Here is a 20,405-nt window from a genome sequence, read left to right as displayed (position 1 = left end):
ACGGTACATCAATTAATGAACACTTGCTGACAACATACCAAAACTTAGAAAACAGAGTTACCATTATTTTATATAAATAATAGTAATGTACACAGTGACAGAGGTTTATACTGATGGCCGCAACATATAATGCAAATACAATTGCTGACTATGCCAAATGACTTGGATCACGAGACAAGGTATATACAAATATCACATAATCTACTAAAAAAAGACTCATGTAGCAACATCTTTAGTGAATCAAGTGCCGAACAAATGTACAACTAAATTCAAAGTAAATTTTGGTGAAATGCATCCTTCTTGGAGACAAAAGTGCTCCTTTCTGATTTATTCTAGGTTGAATCGCATCAAATCTGGTTAAACGTGTGTTATGGTATTCTTTTACTATTTCACCAGTATCAACACCGTTTTCTTACCCTTCTCATCAGAGAGCTTCTCATTCTGAGTAATTTGAACCCCATATATACTCTCATCAAGTTATTTATAATGCTGACAGAGATTTCTCAGTTTTATCTGTTTTGGGTGGAAGCAAAGTTAGTTTGGTTTGGTCAGGTTACGTTTTTTTTTTTTAACATGTGGCCTATAGCGCCGGTTGGCTATTACATTGGGGCCTGGTAGTCAGTCCTAGCCCGTCATGGCGCATGTTAGGTTAAGTTAGTTTGGTCAGGTTAGTTAGGTTATTAGTTATGGTAGGTTGGGTTCGGTGGTGGTGTGTGATAGCCGGCTGCCGGCTAAGGGGGCGGCCAGTCCTCTCGGGGTAACATTTTTTTTCTGGTAGATTTCGGTCTGTTTTGTATTAATCTGCTTTTCGTTTTTACCACAATACATTTGTTTCTGAGGGGATGGGGGTGGGGGAGTCGGGGGGTACATAATAAAAACTAATGTTGCAGGAAAACAACAAGCAGATTAATTCAAAACAGGCCGAAAACTACCACATAAATAATTTTCGTCCGAGATACAGACTGGTGAAAGAGTAAATATTTATGTGTGTTATTTGAGCTATACAAGTTTGACTAGCGGAGGTTAGAGGTGGAGAGGGATGCACTTTACCTAAAACTTACCCAAATTCTTACCTGGTGCAAGGTATCTTAGAGTGAGCATCAATCGCTCTCCGGCACTGACAGGTTGCCTCATGTTGGTGCTCAGCTTCTCTATGTGAGGCGTCACTAGTCGTAGAACATGATGGTATTGGGTGCGGTCTATACGCGAATCCACTCCCGAAGTGCACTAGAGTCCTTCAGAGCTAACTCCCTCACCAGCCTGTAGTACACACTCTCCTGACGTTTTCTTGATACCTAAGGTCGTGTCCCGACGCGGGGTGGTTCATCCCGTTCCCTCATCAGGCAGATGGCCAGCGAAAAATAATCCCACTGCTGCTGAGTGAGGCTTTGTTGTCCTTGGTGGTCAGTGGTGGTCAGCAGGGTTGCCAGATTACTGAAGCAGAAAAAAAGGCCAAATGCACTACAGAAAAGAGCCAACAACGCCCTGCACAGTAATGGAGTTCAAAAACACCGAATATATTCTAGCCCATGTTTTTTTTTTTGTAATCTACATAAATATATACTACCAGAACGATTGCTTTTGGTGGATGGAAAACGATTTTACCAATTTGATTCATCACAACACAATATATTTCAGTACTCAATACCCTACCAACATACTCCTGGCTTATTCATGAGGATAGGTCACTTTTGATAGGAGGCCTAAAATTACATCAGACACGTCAAAACACAAGAAAACTCACGCCAAAATTCAGCCGTGGACCTCGCGCGCCATCAACACCACCCGGTTGATTTGTCCAATTTCATTATTGCTATTTAACCCGGGAACACAAACCTGGGGTGCTGTCCACCCCACAAAAAAAAAAAACATTGGCAATTCTCCTGCATTAGCTCACAGCTCTTCAGCGATCCTTGCCGGGTTAGTCCGAAGGTTGCTCTTGGAGGTGGTGCACGTGTGTGTTTGATGCTCCTTCTGTTGTTGATGTTATTCTTTTTTTCGGTGCAGCACGCCCCACGTTAGTGTTTTTGTACTATGTGCCATGTGTGTTATGGGGTGCATGACACCCCACTTTATGATATGCTGGGGTGCATACCACCCCAGGTATGTGTTTTTGGTACCTGTTTCTTTAAAGAAATTTTTTTTATTTAATTTGAATTTTTATCTCGAATTTTTGGGAAAACTTGAAATTTCAGTATTTTTCCATTATTTTTTTTTAGACCAGAAGAATTTAGTGAGTCAAGTAACTTTAACAACCAAAATGAAGAGGAAGGAGGCTAATTTCTGTGGAATTTTTCAAAAATACAATTGTTTGAAAGGAAACGTGTTTTTTCTCGATCCGAAAATGGGGTTAGCTACACCCCAGGTTTGTGTATGTGTGACAAAAACTGAAGGTTTGCGTTCCCGGGTTAATAGCAATAAGAGAAAACGGGAAAAATTGCATGGATTACCATGGTAATAATAGAAACATAAAAGTACGCGTACTGGAAAGCATGGTAGACTTTAACTTAGATCAGTTTTGTCCTAGGAGGTGGCAAATAAACTCACTATATCAAATAAGCTTATTGAGACTAAATGGGATATATTTCAGCCACATTGTAATAAAAAGCCAAAAAAAGCCAGATTTGGTAATATAAATGCTTGAAAAGAAGCCAAAATTGAGTTTTTTGGCCTAAAAATATTTTTAGACGGCGACCGTCCGCCGGCCACTTGGCACAGTGTCGGCCAACTAAATTTTATCGCTGGATGTGGAGCCATACTGCGTCCTGAGGAGCAGCCAGGGGCGAACCCACATGCGTCGCTGCAGCCTTTTCTTTTTCTTGCTCAATCTCCTACGGCCCTCTACTACCTTCACAGATCCCATCAGGAGATTTATGTTTTCATTTTGCAATCGCAAGCAAAGCAACTTTTGGGGACAAAATTAATATGGGAGCCATCACAGCACGCAGGCACTCCTGCTGCCTCTCTCTGGGGCTGAATCGCACAACGGAAAGTCGCGGCCTATTATATATTCCTTATGACCCATGAAAAGGAGAGCGCTGCGCAGATGTCTATAGCAAATATATAAATTCTAAGTTTGGGTAGACTTCGGCGGCAATTGGCAAGGCTGCCGCCAAAACAGTCGGGAAGACAGTAGGGAAGACTGTGGGCCACCTTCTGTGGTAAACAGTAGGCCGGATGCCCCAGACAGGCGACGACCGTCGACAGTCATAATAGCCGATAACCAGACCCCGCCCCATAAAAAGACCCCCCCCCCCATTCTTGGAGCGTGGGAGCCGACTTGACAAATCCAAAAGTTGCTGGGTTGTCATGGCCTACAGTCGGCACAGTGTAAAGGGGGTCTTATTGATAATATCCTACTAGTTAAACTCCGCAGCAATATTGCCTCTCTGTCAATATTTTCATGGATACTGCTCTTTTCAGCACCCCTCCCGCGGACCTGCTGCACATGAATTTCTGCACTCGCTCATACCTATTCTATCCAAATGTACTGAGCGACTGAAACACTGAGACACAAAGACAAAGAGACAGACACCCAGAGAGAGAGAGAGAGAGAGAGAGAGAGAGAGAGAGAGAGAGAGAGAGAGAGAGAGAGAGAGAGAGAGAGAGAGAGAGAAATCAAATTGAATTAGAAAGAAGTACTATTTTCAAGAATCTGGTTATTTCAACAAATTAATTTCATTTCGACTTGTCACCTTGTTCCATAGCGAATCCGGACACTTGGAGCTGTCGTGATCGTCATTAGTCTTGTTGGCATCTATCACATCCTTCGCATCAACTACTACTCCGTCCAACTGCCCATCATCCTCTCGTAAGTCCTTATGTTCCATGTCCTCAATATCTGTTAACCTCATGTCTTCACCCATCTCATTTAAAAGCATGTTGTGTCATCTGAACACAGAGACAAAATGCATTTTTTCCCCTTTCTTAGAGAGGCCGAACGACGGGCAATGTTCAAAAGCACGTGAATCATCAAAGATTTCGACTTGGTCACAGCCCTCCAGTATTCAGTGTCTCCGTGAGAATAAAAGCCTTCCCAAGCCAGTGATGCCAGGAGACTCTACCCTACCCTACCCAAGCTGCATCTCGGAGAAAGCGTCACCATCCTTTCCTGAAATGTTCCCAGAGCCTAAATTAGGCACAGTCAATGACACCTGTCTCAAAAAAATACTCTTTTGGAATGATGTGAGTGATATATATTTTGTATATTCATCAATAGTATTATATATTACTATCATATTTGCATAACTTACCTTCACATTATTTATGATGTTTCAGGACCATTCCCATAAGCACTTTGGGTTCGGATTTGGGCACGAGCCTTTCCTCGTAGCCGGTTGTCGCGTTAACATGTGCACCACCACAGGCGACAGGACTCGCTACCCCATTGAGAAGGTAGATGCGCTAGTGTGGCACTACAGGTCCATAGACAGGTCCCTGCCGGAATACAGGTAAGGCCCTAAACATTCACCTCGACATATATCATTTAAAGCTTGAAAAATCATAAACCTCTTGCTCTGTCTCCTTGATCCATCACCCATTACCTCTCTCTTAATTTTCATATCCATGAGTACTCTGTTTGGACCTATATGGGTCTATGTTCAATGATGCCGTTTTCATGGATCTCAGTAAAATACTACTACTACTACTACTACTACTACTACTACTACTACTACTACTACTAATAATAATAATAATAATAATAATAATAATAATAATAATAATAATAATAATTTTTATTATTATAATAATAATAATTATATAATAACTATATATGTGTATTTCGTCAAAAACCGTATTAGATACTTTATATAGTTTTTTGAAAAAATATTTTAGAGTCATTTTTCATTGGCTTGAGAATGAGCTCAGAAAAAAAAGATGGGATTGGGATTCTGGTGTAGAGAATGCGTTAACAGATGCTGCTGTATGTAAGGCAGCGGATATTTTTTTCCGGTTTCTTTTTATTTTCATATGTTCTGCCTCCTCTGAATATTTTGCTTTAGACAACTCGAAAGATTTTGCCAGAGTCTGGCACAAATATTTAATTTATAAACTACTGTTCTACGGATTCTGTCCTCTTTCCGTACTTTTATCTCTACTCTCCTTTCTGACTGATCTATCTTTGCTGGGGTAGACGCCCACTGTTCTTATAATCCTATCGGCTGTGGTGTCCCGCAAGGTTTTGTCTTATCTCCCAGTCTATAATCGTACGCCGATGACTCTACTCTGAATTACTCAACATCTTTTGAAAAAAAGACCCTGCCAACAGGAATTACAGAAGTTTAGGCTGCAGAACGCTTCACCTCAGATCTTCCAAACACCTATCCCCTCTTCTCCTATGACATTCAGCCGTTACCGTCTACACTGTTCATCTTAACTGGAATCCTTATGTCTCCTCTCTTACTAAATCAGCGTTCTCTATCGCCTCCCTTCACAGATGCTGCACATATAAGAACATAAGAACATAAGAACATAGGAGTCTGCAAGAGGCCGGTAGGCCTGTACGAGGTAGCACCTTTGAACCTAAGCTCCCGTGTATCTAACCCCACCTAATATCGCTGTCCATGAATTTATCTAATCTATTTTTGAATGTGACGATTGTATTGGCACTCACCACGTGACTGCTAAGTCTATTCCACTCATCCACCACTCTGTTAGTAAACCAATTTTTGCCCATGTCCCTGTTGAATCTGAATTTATCCAGTTTAAATCCATTACTTCGTGTCCTACCCGGTTCTCTTACCAACAAAACCTTATGAATATCCCCCTTATTAAAGCCCTTCATCGATTTATAAACCTCGATCATGTCTCCACGCACCCTTCGCCTTTCTAGAGAATGCAAATTTAACTGTTTGAGTCTTTCCTCGTATGGCAAGTTTCTCAACCCCAGAATCATCTTAGTCATCCTCCTCTGCACCGATTCTAACATTTTGATATCCATTCTGTAGTAAGGTGACCAGAACTGAACCTCATAGTCAAGATGAGGTCTAACAAGTGCTAAATAAAGTTTGAGGAAGACTTCGGCACTTCTGTTGCTTACGCTCCTTGAAATAAATCCCAGTACCCTATTTTCTCGATTTCTAGCTTGAATGCATTGTGCCCTTGGACGGAGATCAGAGCTCACTAAGACCCCTAAATCCCTCTCGTACCCAGACCTGCTTATGACAGAGTCATTTAAGCAATAGTTATGTGAGGGGTTGTTCCTACCTACACTCAGAATACTGCACTTCCCTACATTGAACTCCATTTGCCATTTATCCGCCCAGTCATACAATCTGTTTAGTTCATCCTGGAGAATACTAGCGTCCTGATCCGTCTCAATTATTCTACCGATCTTGGTATCATCTGCAAACTTACTGACATCACTACTGATTCCCGTATCTAAGTCATTGCTATAAATAATAAATAAAAGTGGACCTAATACCGAACCTTGTGGGACCCCACTCGTAACACATCCCCAGTCAGATATTTTACCATTGATTTGAACTTTTTGCTTCCTATTGCTAAGCCACGCCGTGACCCAGTTCAAAACTTTACCCTCTACTCCGTGAGCCTGTAATTTAAGCAATAGTCGTTGGTGAGGAACTTTGTCAAACGCTTTACTAAAATCAAGATAGATTACATCATAATATTCATCTATGTCTACCGCCTCAAATACTTTATTGTAGAAGGACAAGAGATTGGTGAGGCATGACCTGCCTGTCGTGAACCCATGCTGCGAGTCTTGAATTAAGCTATATTTCTCTAGATGCTCCCGAATGTTCATGGCTATTAAGGACTCCAGCATCTTGCCTACAACCGATGTTAAGCTAATTGGGCGATAGTTTGAAGCAACTGACCTGTCCCCCTTTTTAAAAATCGGCGTCACATTAGCTACTGTCCATAGGCTGGGCATATAACCAGTATTTACCGACGTCTTAAAGATGTCGGTTAGTGGGTCACTGAGTACATCACTAAATTCCTTTAATACCCTCGGAAATATTCCGTCAGGACCTGGCGACTTATTCTTCTTAAGCTTATCTATCTTATCCTGAACTACTTACCTGGTCATGATTATATTCCTAAATTTATCGCCATCCCCGCCCTCGTACACTTGAACCCTTTCCGTAACAGTCGTTCGATCCTCTTGTGTGAATACTGAAAGGAAGTAGTCGTTCAACAATGTGCTCATATTTTCGTAATTTTCTACTAGCTCGCCCGTGTTTGCTTTCAGCGGTCCAATTTTCTCCCTAGTTTTTGTTCTATACATCTGAAAGAAGCCCTTAGGATTACTTTTCGCCTCATTTGCTACTTTGATCTCATAGTTCTTTTTGCTATCCTGGTGTTTTTCTTCACTAATCTAGATAGTTCGACATACCGTCCCCTAAGATGTGTTTCACCATTCTTTATTTTCTGATAAATTCCCTTCTTTAACACTATCTCGTGTTTTAGTCCACGAGTCATCCGCTTAGGGTCATTGTTTTCTTTTCTAAGTGTTTGCTGTGGTATATGCTGTCTTTGCCCCTCTACCATTACTCTAACTAAATTATTGTAAGACATTTCTACCTGGTTCTCCTGGCCCTCCAACCCACAGTACTGGCCCTCATGAATCCCTAAATGAGCTCAGTTTACCCCTTCAAGATGTCTTCGAAGCCCCTCGTAATTTGCTCTTCTAAAATCTGGCACTAAGCCTGGGTTTGGTTCCCGGGTTACCGCCCAGTCTAAGCTAAAACGAACCGTTCTGTGGTCACTATTTCCTAACTCTCCGCCCACCTCCAACTCACGTAGCAAGTTTCCATTATTAGTTATGACTAAGTCTAATATGTTATCTCCTCTGGTAGGCTCAGTAACTACCTGCATAAGGAAATTATCTTGTATAACTTCAAGAAAATCCTCGGCTTCCAGGTCACCCACTAGGTCTTCCCAGTCTATATTTCTATAATTAAAGTCCCCCATTATGCAGACATTTTTACTCCAACTCGCCCTGCCAATCTCCTGTAGTAATATACTCGTGTCCTGCCTGTTAAGGTTGGGTGGCCTGTACAGAACTCCTAGAGTTAGTTTTTCTTTTCCTTTGTAAACGTCCACCCAAACTGATTCTCAATCCATGTTAGTTTTGACTGAATTGTTAACTAAACATTTAAGTGAGTCCTTAACATATAGCGCAACTCCACCTCCCTTTCTTCCCTTCTGTCTTGGTGAAACATCTGATAACCCGTTATTTCAAATTTCGATCTAAAATTTCCATTGGCAGTGTCTATCCATGTCTTAGTAAACGCTATTATGTTAAAATTTTCTGAACAAGCTTCACCCCTTAGTAAGTCTATCTTGTTTCTGAGGCTCCTGCGGTTAGTATAGAAGATTCTTAGCCCGCCCTCCCCTATAAAAATCTTCTAAGCTGCCTGGATGTATTATGAGCTAGATGTCCTCTCCCATTATTCCTCCCCCCATCGCCTATACTAAAAAATCCCTCAGGGTACCAAGTGCTCGCTCAAAGGAGTCTGAGAGCGCCTCAACACCCTTGAACGTCAAGTGTATCCCGTCAATTGTCGACGAACAGCCACCCATTGCGCTCGCAGTGCTTACAAGAACCTGTCCGCCCTCGCATGGAGTATGCATCTCAGGTTTAGGAGGTTCTACACACATAGCTCTGTTGGGCAGTAGAGGTCTTCGTCTCATCAACTCTTCTCCTCTTACTGACAGTCTTCTGCCTCTTATATGCCGCCACAGTTTTGCCTCTCTTTCTTCAGTCGATATTTTCATGCTAACTGCTCTTATGAACTTGCTAACCGTATGCCTCTACCCCACCCGCGGCTCTACTGCACATTACATTCTACTCTAGCTCATCCCAATACTGTCAACATCCTTTATGCAAGTGTTAACCAGCCTCCTCATTTTTTCATCCCTTTCGCTGCTAAACTTGGGAACAGCCTTCCTTCCTCTATATTTCCTCCTGCCTACGAATTGAGCTCTTTCAAGAGAGAAGTATAGAGACACCTCTCCACCAGAAATTAAACTCTCTGTTGGCCACTCTCCTTTTAAGGGACCAGTGCTTAGCGGACTTTTTTTGTTTTTATTTATTTTTGCCCTAGAGCTGCTTTATTTACTGTAACATAAATCTGTGTATTGGTTTTATTTAGCCATATATATAATATGCCTTTCGCTTGTTTGAACAGCTACATGGAAGTTTTATTTGTATAGTTACTTTCTTTTCAACTCAATAATCCTACTATACGTGATAATGTAGAATTTTATTCCGTTCTCATGTTTCCTTAATCAAGGTTAACTGAAAAGCCATGCTACTGGGTGATATGCTACTTCCTAATTTCACCTTTACGTTTATCTCCTGTTTTGCTTTACCTTGAACTGCAGGCACTGACTACCTGAATTTGTTTTCTGGCTTTTGACTTTGCAGAGAAAAGTGTAGAGCGTTGGAAGAAGGCTCCAGAAAATTGTCTAGATTCCTTTAAGTGAATTAAAAACTTTAGCAAAATATATCCTGTTCAGGTCGCCTCACACCTATATATTCTGGATGATGGAATCACCCTCCTATCTATACGGTGACCTACGAGACTACCACAACGTCTTCAATTGGACATTCACTTACAGACTGGACTCTGACATCCCTCAACCGTGAGTTCAAGTCACCCTCAGATCCCAAAGATTATAATCGGATAGAACTTAATATTATCATTGAAATATATTGGTAACTGAATTCCTACAAGGTCTAAATCTGTTCTGAGCTAAATTGAACATTTACAGATATGACAGAGTGTTCCGTCGCCATAAGCCACTACCAACAACGAAGAGGAACTATGCAGAAGGGAAGACCAAGCTGGCGGCATGGTTCGTATCCCACTGCGACACTGAGTCTGGCAGAAACAGGCGAGTCACCCAAACTTGGAACGAAAATGCACTTTAGTGAAGGAATAAAATATTTAGGGACTTCAGACCGTTACCTCAAAAGGGGTAACAAATGGAAAAGGCAGATAGGCAGAAAAACAGACTACTGGCGTGTTCGGGTAAAACTCTCTTGCACCTGTTTCTCCATACCCACGTTTGTTCCAGCCTCACCACATGAGGCAGAATTGCACAAGGATACACAAGTATATAAGGAGACTACGAGAGGTCAGACGGCCTAAACATGGAAACTCCTGAAAATGTGTTTGCCCTAAATCCCTTCCCTTCGAGAAATGCTTCAACCGTTTACCTAAATCCAAACCTACTCAGTTTGCTGCACTCATCCACCACCCTCTTTGTGAACCACTTCTTGCCTCTTTTGTTTCTAAACTCGAATTTATCCTACTATTACCCATTACTGCGTGTTTTCATATCGGTTTTTAATATAAGCTTCATTTAAAGCACCATTGTTAATATCCTTAAAATATTTAAACACTTGAATTTAATCCTCAAATAGACTACGAATTTCTGAGGAATGCAAGATCAATTGTTTTAGTCTTTCTCCTTATAATATTTTAGACATTCATCTCTGTATTCCTTCGAGGGATTCTATATCCTTCCTGCAATAGGGGCACTAAAATTGAACAGCATAATCCACGTGAGCCCAAACCATTGCCAAGTAGAGTTTAATGATAACTTCCAAGCTCCTGTTGCTAATGTTTTTTTTTTTTTTTTAAATACAAGCCAAGACTATTTACGATAATACATTGATTTCCGGGTCGAAGATCACAGCTCAAACGTACAACCAAATCTCTCTTGCGGCTGGAGTGGTCAAGGGGTGTGTTATTTAATGTGTAATTACTTAGGGGGTCAGTTTTTCCCACACTTAGGACGGTGCCTAGTCGAATTGAACTGCATCATCCATTTGTCGACCCACTCTTACAGGCCATTTGGTTCCTCATGAAGTACCTCAGCGTCGTTGTCTGAACTGCTAAATCTACTTGTTTTTTGTGTCATCAGAAATATTCCATATTTCGCTGGTTATACCGCAGTCAAGATCATTGCTGTATGTGACAAACAGTAATGGATCCCGACGATCCCTACGGGACGCCTCTATTAAACTCGGGCTCATTCCGATTTAGCCTCATTATTATGTACTCTCTCGTTTTGTCACTAGGGCACGCTTCGAACCATTTTTGAGCTTTACCCTCTATCCTAAGTGCTTTTACTTCAGAAAAAAAGTGATTGGTGAGGCACTTTGCCGTTTAAGTAATTAATGAAAGGGAAGCATACACCTGGGGGAGCGTCATTTCAATAGCATATCCATATGGAAGCTTGGCCAGTGGCACAGGCCACCCCAGTGACCCCCACCACTGTAAACTACACAGAAAATGAAACTATGGAGTAACCTGTGCTTATATTCAACATGAAGAATAATTTGGACATCATATTCCACAAAAGCTAACCGAAAAAATGAAAATTATAAAATGCCCTGAAATAAAAGAATGATAGATATAACCTGGTATTTGTCATTGTACGTATTGAGATAAAACTGAAGAAAACAATGAAAATTCTGCAATGCACGGACAAAATCATAAGTAGAATATTTGGAATTTAGGCCCAACTCTCCAGACATGGTAAACAAAAAAAAGTGAAATGAGACTCAAAACACTCAATACTAGAGTATGGAATGGCCTGTAAAAAAAAAAAAAATCAGACAGCTGCAAACGCAGTCATACACCCCAAGAATTATTCATGAAATAACATTTCATAAAGCACAAACAGTCAATACAAAGATCACTGAACTTTGATCTTAATTTGGAGTGGCCACCTTCAGTAACCCCAACCAAGCCTCCATTCTCCACAGAGAGAGATATGCCTGGGACCCAGGCATCTCTCTCTCTCTCTCTCTCTCTCTCTCTCTCTCTCTCTCTCTCTCTCTCTCTCTCTCTCTCTCTCATACATTTTCATATTTTGTAGCAGATATAAGAGAAAAGTAATAAAAAAAGTATCCCGGGATTACCCGGGATTTTACAAATTTCCCGGGAAGAAAAAAAATTTATGGCCGGGATCCCAAGATCCCGGGATCTCGGGATCCCTGGAAAGAAACCCTAATCGGCATGTTTTTACCGTAGATTAATTTTATTACCAGTGTTCTTTTATCTTACTTGATATATGACACACTGTAACATGTTTTAGGTCTCATGATGGAACATGTTCGTTCAGAAACGTCACCAACTTATTAAAGAAGTCAAAAGATAGCAGAGATGTTTCTGCCAGCCCTGGTACTCCTCTTCATTGCATATATATATATATATATATATATATATATATATATATATATATATATATATATATATATATATATATATATATATATACACACACACACACACACACACACACACACACATGTATATATATATATATATATATATATATATATATATATATATATATATATATATATATATATATATATATATATATATATATATATATATAAAAATTTTTTTTTTTACAACATAGGGTAAAAAAAAGGGTCAAAAAAAAAAAGCCCGCTAATCGCTGCTCACATAAAAGAATCAGAAGAGGTGGCCAAAAGCAATGTCAAATTCAGGAGGTAAGGTGTCCTGATACCCTCCTCTTGAAAGAGTTCAAGTCGTAGGCAGAAGGAAATACAGATGAAGGAAGATTGTTCCAGAGTTTACCAGCGTGAGGAATGAAAGAGTGAAGATGCTGGTTAACTCTTGCGTAAGGGGTTTGGACAGTATAGGGGTGAGCATGAGTAGAAAGTCGTGTGCAGCGGGGCCGCGGGAGGGAGGGAGACATGCAGTTACCAAGTTCAGAAGAGCAGTCAGCGTGGAAATATCGATAGAAGATAGAAAGAGGCAACATCGCGGCGGAATTTAAGAGGTAGAAGACTATCAGTAGGAGGAGGAGAGCTGATGAGACGCAGAGCCTTAGCCTCCACTCTGTCCAGAAGAGCTGTGTGGGTGGAGCCCCCCCACACGTGAGATGCATACTCCATACGAGGGTGGACAAGGCCCCTGTATATTGATAGCAATTATGCGGGGGAGAAGAACTGGCGGAGACGATACAGAACGCCCAATCTCGAGGAAGCTGATTTAGCGAGAGAGGAGATATGAAGTTTCCAGTTGAGATTTTGAGTCAAGGATAGACCGAGGATGTTTAGTGTTGAAGAAGGTGACAGTTGAGTGTTGTCGAAGAATAGGGGATAGGTGTTTGGAAGATTGTGTCGAGTTGATAGGTGGAGAAATTGAGTTTTTGAGGCATTGAAGGACACAAGGTTCCTTCTGCCCCAATTGGAAATGATAGCAAGGTCTGAGGTTAAGCGTTCTGCAGCCTCCAGTCTGGAGTTGTGTACTTCTTGTTGAGAGGGTCTTCTATTGAAAGAAGTTGAATAATGCAGAGTGGAGTCGTCGGCGTATGAGTGGACAGGACAGTTTGTTATGGAAAGAAGATCATTGATGAATAACAGGAAGAGAGTGGGTGCTAGGACAGAGCTCTGTGGAACGCCACTGTTGATAGGTTTAGGGGAAGAGCAGTGACCGTCTACCACCGCAGAGATAGAACGGCCGGAAAGGAAACTGGAGATAAAGGGACAGAAAGAGGGATAGAATCCGAAAGAGGGCAGTTTAGAAAGCAAAGACTTGTGCCAGACTTTATCGAAGGCTTTCGATATGTCTAGCGCAACAGAGAAAGTTTCACCGAAACGGCTAAGAGAGGATGACCAAGATTCAGTTAAGAGAGCAAGAAGATCACCAGTAGAACGCCCCTTGCGGAACCCATACTGGCGATCAGATAGAAGATTAGAAGTGTAAAGGTGCTTTTGAATCTTTCGGTTAAGGATTGATTCAAAAGCTTTAGATAGACATGAAAGTAAAGTTATTGGGTGGTAGTTTGAGGGATTGGAGCGGTCACCCTTCTTAGGCACAGGCTGTACAAAGGCATACTTCCAGCAGGAAGGAAAGATATATGTTGATAGGCAGAGACGAAAGAGTTTGACCAGGCAGGGTGTCAGCACAGAAGCACAGTTTTTAAGGACAATAGGAGGCACTCCATCAGTTCCTTAAGCCTTCTGAGAGTTGAGGCCAGAGAAGGCATAGAAAACATCATTAGGAAGAATCTTAATAACAGGCATAAAGGAGTCAGAGGGGGAATGTGTAGAGAAATATGCCCAGAATCGTCCAAGGTGGAGTTCTTACAGAAAGTTTGAGCGAAGAGTTCAGCCTTAGAGACAGATGAGACGGTAGTGCTGCCGTCTGGGTTAAGGAGAGGAGGGAAAGAGGAAGAAGTGAAATTGGAAGAGATATTTTTGGCTAGATGCCAGAAGTCACGGGAAGAATTAGAAGAAGCAAGGTGTTGACATTTTCTATTAATGAAAGAAGTTTTGGTAAGTCGGAGAATAGATTTGGCACGATTCCGGGCTGAAATGTATAGATCAAAGTTAATGGGAGTTCGAAGGCACTGGAACCTTTTGTGAGCTGCCTCTCTATCTTTAATAGCACGAGAACAAGCATGATTAAACCAAGGCTTTTTAGCATGAGGAGTAGAGAAAGTACGTGGATTGTATGCCTCCATTCCAGAGACAATCACCTCTGTGATGCGCAGAGCACACACAGAGGGGTCTCTCTCCTGGAAGCAGTAATCATTCCACGGGAAATCGGAAAAGTACATCCTCAGGTCGTCCCACCGAGCTGAAGCAAAATGCCAGAAGCATCGCCTCCTCGGCGGGTCCAGAGGATGTACAGGACCGATAGGACAGGATGCAGAAATAAGGTTATGATCGGAGGAGCCCAACGGAGAGAACAGTTTGACAGAGTAAGCAGAAGGATTAGAGGTAAGGAAGAGGTCTAGAATGTTGGGCCTGTCTCCAAGACGGTCAGGAATACGAGTAGGGTGCTGAACCAACTGCTCTAGGTCGTTGAGGAGAGCAAAGTTGTAGGCTTGTTCACCAGGCTGGTCAGTGAAAGAGGATGAAAGCCAAAGCTGGTGGTGAACATTGAAATCTCCCAAGATGGAGATTTCAGCGAAGGGAGAGTGGGTCAAGATGCGCTCCACTTTAGTGTTCAAATAGTGAAAGAGTTTTACATAGTTAGTAGAGTTAGGTGAAAGATAAACAGCACATATGTATTTAGTAATATAATGACAATGAAGTCTTAGCCAGATGGTGGAAAATTCTGAAGAGTCAAGGTCGTGGGCACGAGAGCAAGTGATGTCGTTGCGCACGTAGGCGCAACATCCAGCTTTGGATTGAAATTTATGATAGAGATATTAGGAGGGAACAGAGTAGAGGTTGCTGTCAGTAGCCTCAGAAACCTGTGTTTCGGTGAGGAAGAGAAGGTGAGGTTTAGAATAGGAGAGATGGTGTTCCACAGAATGAAAATTAGAACGGAGACCGCGAATGTTGCAGAAATTGATAAGGAGGAGGTTCGAGGAGTTATCAGGACACCTCTCAAGTCGGCAGCCAGAAGGGGAGTCCTTCCTGAGGGAATTTATGGTCCCCCTCCGGGCTTGGGTTCTAGGCAGTTATTTTTTTTCGCCATGTTGAATTTTGAATTTTGGGAAAAGGTGTGTGTGTTTTGTAAATGTAGTGTGGTGTAGAAAGAGAGGGGAACTGTCTTTAGAGAGCATGCTGAACTGCTCTCTGTTGTTGATGAGACAAAAGGGAAACGGTTAGTGAGGACATGGGAAGGGTGTTTGAAGGGCTTCAGCACCCTCCTCGGTTCCCATATATCCTCACCGGGAGTAGCTCACGCCCGTTCGGTAAGTGTCTTCCTACCTACTCCTGTATATATATATATATATATATATATATATATATATATATATATATATATATATATATATATATATATATATATATATATATATATATATATATATATATATATATATATATATATATATATATATATATATATATCAGTAAGGGATGTGTGCTTACGGAACCTCAGCTTCAACGAACGAACGTGGTCACAAATGTCATCTTTATTAACTTGGTACCAAACGTTTTGACATCAGGATGTCATCTTTAGTGGTCCAAAAACGAACAAATTTCAGTAACGTGAATATAACAATATAAAAATACACTTTAAAATGCCCTATGATCACAGTAACTAAACAATTGGGTCAAGGGGATATTGGGGGAATACTGATCTGTGAAGTATAATTAATGACGATGTTTAAAAAAAACAAAAAAACTGAGCATATTAAGCAACATTTAAGGAAACAGCAGACATAGTATTATTCAGTGAGGGACTAAGCGATTATATATTTAAGGATTCCAGTATTCGGATATCGGGTCTATCACAACTATCTATTATTTCAATATGTTATTTCTTAACAATAATATTAAAAGCCTCAGCGTGCTCTCTCACAGCTGGGTAAGAGGTGGTGTGGCAGGGACGGCCTGTTCTGCTAGACCGAACAATGTGCTCATCCACTCTAACCTTGAAAGCTCTGATCGAACTTCCATTATACCCGGCCTGGCAACCACGTCACTGTTTATAAATTTACATGCCCTGGTTGCCAGGCCGGGTATATTGGTACCTTGCTATCATTTCCAATTGGGGTAGAAGGAACCTTGTGTCCTTCAATGCCTCAAAAACTCTATTTCTCCACCTAACGCTCGACACAATCTTCCAAACACCTATCCCCTATTCTTCGACAACACTCAGCTGTCACCGTCTTCGACATTAAATATCCTCGGTCTATCCTTAACTCAAAATCTTAAATGGAAACTTCTCATCCCCTCTCTCGGTAAATCAGCTTCCTCAAAGTTGGGCGTTCCGCATCGTCTCCGCCAGTTCTTCTCCCCCGCACAGTTGCTATCCATATACAGGGACCTTGTCTGCCCTCGTATGAAATATGCATCTCATGAGTGGGGGGGCTCCTCTCACACAGCTCTTCTGGACAGAGTGGAGTCTAAGGCTCTTCGTCGCATCAGCTCTCCTCCTCCTACTGATAGTCTTCTACCTCTTAAATTCCGTCGCGATGTTGCCTCTCTTTCTATCTTCTATCGCTATTTTCACTCTAACTGCTCTTCTGAACTTGCTGACTGCATGACTCCCCCCCTCCCGCGGCCCCGCTTCACACGACTTCCTACTCATGCTCATCCCTATACTTTCCAAACCCCTTATGCTAGAGTTAACCAACATCTTCACTGTTTCAGCCCTCACGCTGGTAAACTCTGGAACAATCATCCTTCATCTGTATTTCCTCCTGCCCATGACTTGAACTCTTTCAAGAGGAGGGTATCAGAACATCTCTCCTCCCGAAATTGACCCCTCTTTTTTTATAATTGCTTCCTTTTATTGTGCCCTTGAGCTGTCTCCTTTGTTGTAAATATATATATATATATATATATATATATATATATATATATATATATATATATATATATATATATATATATATATATATATATATATATATATATATATACACACACAGTCGGCGCGGAAAAATGTGCACCTGCCGACGACACACATTTTCCGACACAACATTACGCTCTTGTTTATCAGTGCACCAGCGGTCAAAAATGGAAAATAATGACCAACTGGCATCTCCATGCTTTCAATTTTCAATGTAACAGATAACCGAGGGCCACTGGTAAAGTAACCGCTGGGCAGACTGTGTGGGAGCAGACACATCTCCCCAGAGAGTAGTTCTAGACGGTGTTACATCTAACTGGCTCGATGTCAGAAGCGGCGTACCTCAAGGATCAGTGCTTGGCCCCATGCTCTTCTTAATTTATGTTAATGATATCGATGATGGGCTCACCTGCAAAGTATCAAAATTTGCTGATGACATAAAAATTGCTAGTAAAGTAACTGCGACACTCGACGAAGAAGCTTTACAATCAGATCTAGATCGACTTGCACGTTGGGCCAATCAATGGCAAATTAAATTTAACGTTGACAAATGTAAAGTGTTACACATCGGAAAAAATAGCAATCGCGTTCAGTACGTAATGAATGGCCGACAACTCTCTGCAGTAAGTAAAGGATATTGGAATCACTATATCAAGCGATTTAAAGCACGGTTAGCATTGTTCAGAGGTAGTTAAAACTGCTTCATCGGACGAGTCTTTTAATAATAAATCGGAAAAAGTAATATTAAAACTGTATAATTCGTCGGTTCGACCCCATCTAGAGTACTGTGTACAGTTTTGGTCTCCTATTACAGAAAAGACATAGAAAAGTTGGAACGGGTTCAACGAAGAGTAACAAAGATGATTTCTAGGTTGAAATTTATCATATGAACAAAGGCTTAAAGAAGTAAATTTATTCAGCCTATCAAAACGAAGAATGCGAGGCGATCTAATAGAAGTGTTTAAAATGTTTGAAGGATTCAGTGATATTAATGCGGAAGATTACTTTACAATTGATCGGTCAAGTAGAACAAGAAGAAATCACAATTTGAAAATAAGTGGTAAAAGATTCTCGTCGCACGAAGCTAAACACTTCTTCAATCGAGTTGTTAATGTTTGGAACTCTCTACCCTGTGATGTCGTTGATAGTACAACAGTTACGGCCTTCAAGAATAGATTAGACAAGTATTTTGAATTCAACCAGCAACTAAGATATTACTCATTGTCGTAATAACGTTAAGTTCTTTCGAATACTGGTGCCCTTGACCGCTTTTATCGCCCGGTTAGTGGTAACAGTAATGGTAGTTCTTTCCTCTTTCCTACATAATTTCCATGCAGTTTTTCCATGCTGCATGGTTCTTTTTCCTTTCCTGCCAGGTTTGGCTGGAGGGATGGGGCGTGGGGAGGAGCCTTCGCCTTTGCTGTCCTTCATCTTCCACCTTTGATTAGATAGTTAGTGTAGCTTGTCACAAACAGCCTCGTAAGGACCAGCAGGTCTGCTGTTGTTTCTTCTTCCTTTGTGTTCCTTTGTTTTCGGGTGAGGTGTTTCATGCATCCGGTCCCGTTTCCTCAAACATCGCTGGCCTCTTCTCGGGATATCACTCACACTTCGCTACAGAATGGGGCCTGCCAATCTGAAAATGAAGAAAAAAAGTATCATACTGGCTTTACTTCGCGAAGGCCACAGCAACAAAGAAGTAGCAAGGAGAGGAAGATCCGAGAATTGTGTTCGTAATGTCATGAAAGCATCCAGTGTCTCCGGAGGTGTTACTCGAAGAGAAAAAGGGATCAGGAAGGAAACGCAAGACACGCCAGAAAACTGACATCCTGCTCCGACGTGAAGTGCTGAATGACCCTTTTATCACTGCCAAGGAGTTGAAGGACACACATAGAGATGTGCTGGGAGTTGTGGCAGTAACACTTCCGAAAACACTGGGTGCTTTCATGACATAAGGAACACGCTTCTCGGATCTTCCTGCCCTTGCTACTTCTCTGTTGCTGTGGTCTTCGCGAAGTAAAACCAGTATGACACTTTTTCCTCCATTTTAAGCTTGGCAGGCCCAATTCTGTAGCGAAGGGTGGTGATATCCCGAGAAGAGGCGAGCGAAGTTTAAGGACAGGACAGGCAGCAGGAAGCACCTCGCCCGGACACGGGGATGTGTCTGCTCCACAGCCTGCCCGGCAGTTACTGGACCAGTGCCCTCGCTAATCTGTTACTTTGAAAATTGAAAGCATGGAGATGCCAGGTGGTTATTATTGGCCATATCAGCAGAGTTTTGTGACCCTGGTGCCTAAAGTTACAAGAACGTAATGTTGTGTAAGAAAAAATTATGTCGTCGGAGATGCGGACATTTGTTTTCCTCCCCATATATATATATATATATATATATATATATATATATATATATATATATATATATATATATATATATATATATATATATATATATATATTCTTTTTATTTTTACAACAAAGGAGACAGCTCAAGGGCACAAAAAAAGACACAATAATAAAAAAGCTCGCTACTCGCTGCTCCTATAAAAAATCAAAAGAGGTGGCCGAAAGAGCGGTCAATTTCGGGAGGTGAGGTGTCCAGATACCCTCCTCTTGAAAGAGCTGAAGTCGTAGGCAGGAGGAACTACAGATGAAGGAAGATTGTTCCAGATTTTACCAGCGTAGGGGATGAAAGAGTGAAGATGCTGGTTAACTCCTGCGTAAGGGATTTCGATAGTATAGGGATGAGCATGAGTAGAAAGTCGCGTGCAACAGGGCCGCGGGAGAGGGGGAGGCATGCAATTAGCTAGTTCAGAAGAGCAGTCAGCGTGAAAATAACGATAGAAGATAGAGAGGCAACATGGCGGCGGAAAAAGGAAGAAGACTGTCAGTAAGAGGAGGAGAGTTAATGAGACGAAGATCCTTAGACTCCACTCTGTCCAAGAGACCTGTGTGAATGGAGCCCCCCCGACACGTGAGAGGCATACTCCATGCGAGGGCGGACAAGGCCCCTGTATATGGATAGCAACTGTGCAGGGGATAAGAACTGGCAGAGACGATACAGGACGCCCAACTTCGAGGACGCTGATTTAGTGAGAGAGGAGATGTGAAGTTTCCAGTTAAAATTTTGTG

At 41.6% G+C, this 20,405-nt stretch overlaps 1 protein-coding gene across 1 annotated transcript in view; it reads left to right on the top strand.

Annotated features, from left to right (window-relative positions):
* The first annotated feature begins 4,029 nt into the window (after nucleotides 1-4,029).
* The window catches only part of LOC126981378 (alpha-(1,3)-fucosyltransferase C-like), a 108,869-nt gene continuing 92,493 nt past the window's right edge, over nucleotides 4,030-20,405 (top strand). Inside the window, exons 1-4 of the mRNA XM_050832404.1 lie at nucleotides 4,030-4,185; nucleotides 4,279-4,451; nucleotides 9,487-9,612; nucleotides 9,742-9,864. Coding sequence (XP_050688361.1) covers nucleotides 4,048-4,185; nucleotides 4,279-4,451; nucleotides 9,487-9,612; nucleotides 9,742-9,864 — 560 coding nt within the window. The 5' untranslated portion in view covers nucleotides 4,030-4,047. The remainder of the gene's footprint in view (nucleotides 4,186-4,278; nucleotides 4,452-9,486; nucleotides 9,613-9,741; nucleotides 9,865-20,405) is intronic.

The sequence above is a fragment of the Eriocheir sinensis genome, chromosome 47 (genome assembly GCF_024679095.1).
Source record: "Eriocheir sinensis breed Jianghai 21 chromosome 47, ASM2467909v1, whole genome shotgun sequence".
NCBI lineage: Eukaryota > Metazoa > Arthropoda > Malacostraca > Decapoda > Varunidae > Eriocheir > Eriocheir sinensis.
Note: the sequence above shows the minus strand (reverse complement) of the source record. Positions and strands in the feature narration are given on the sequence as shown.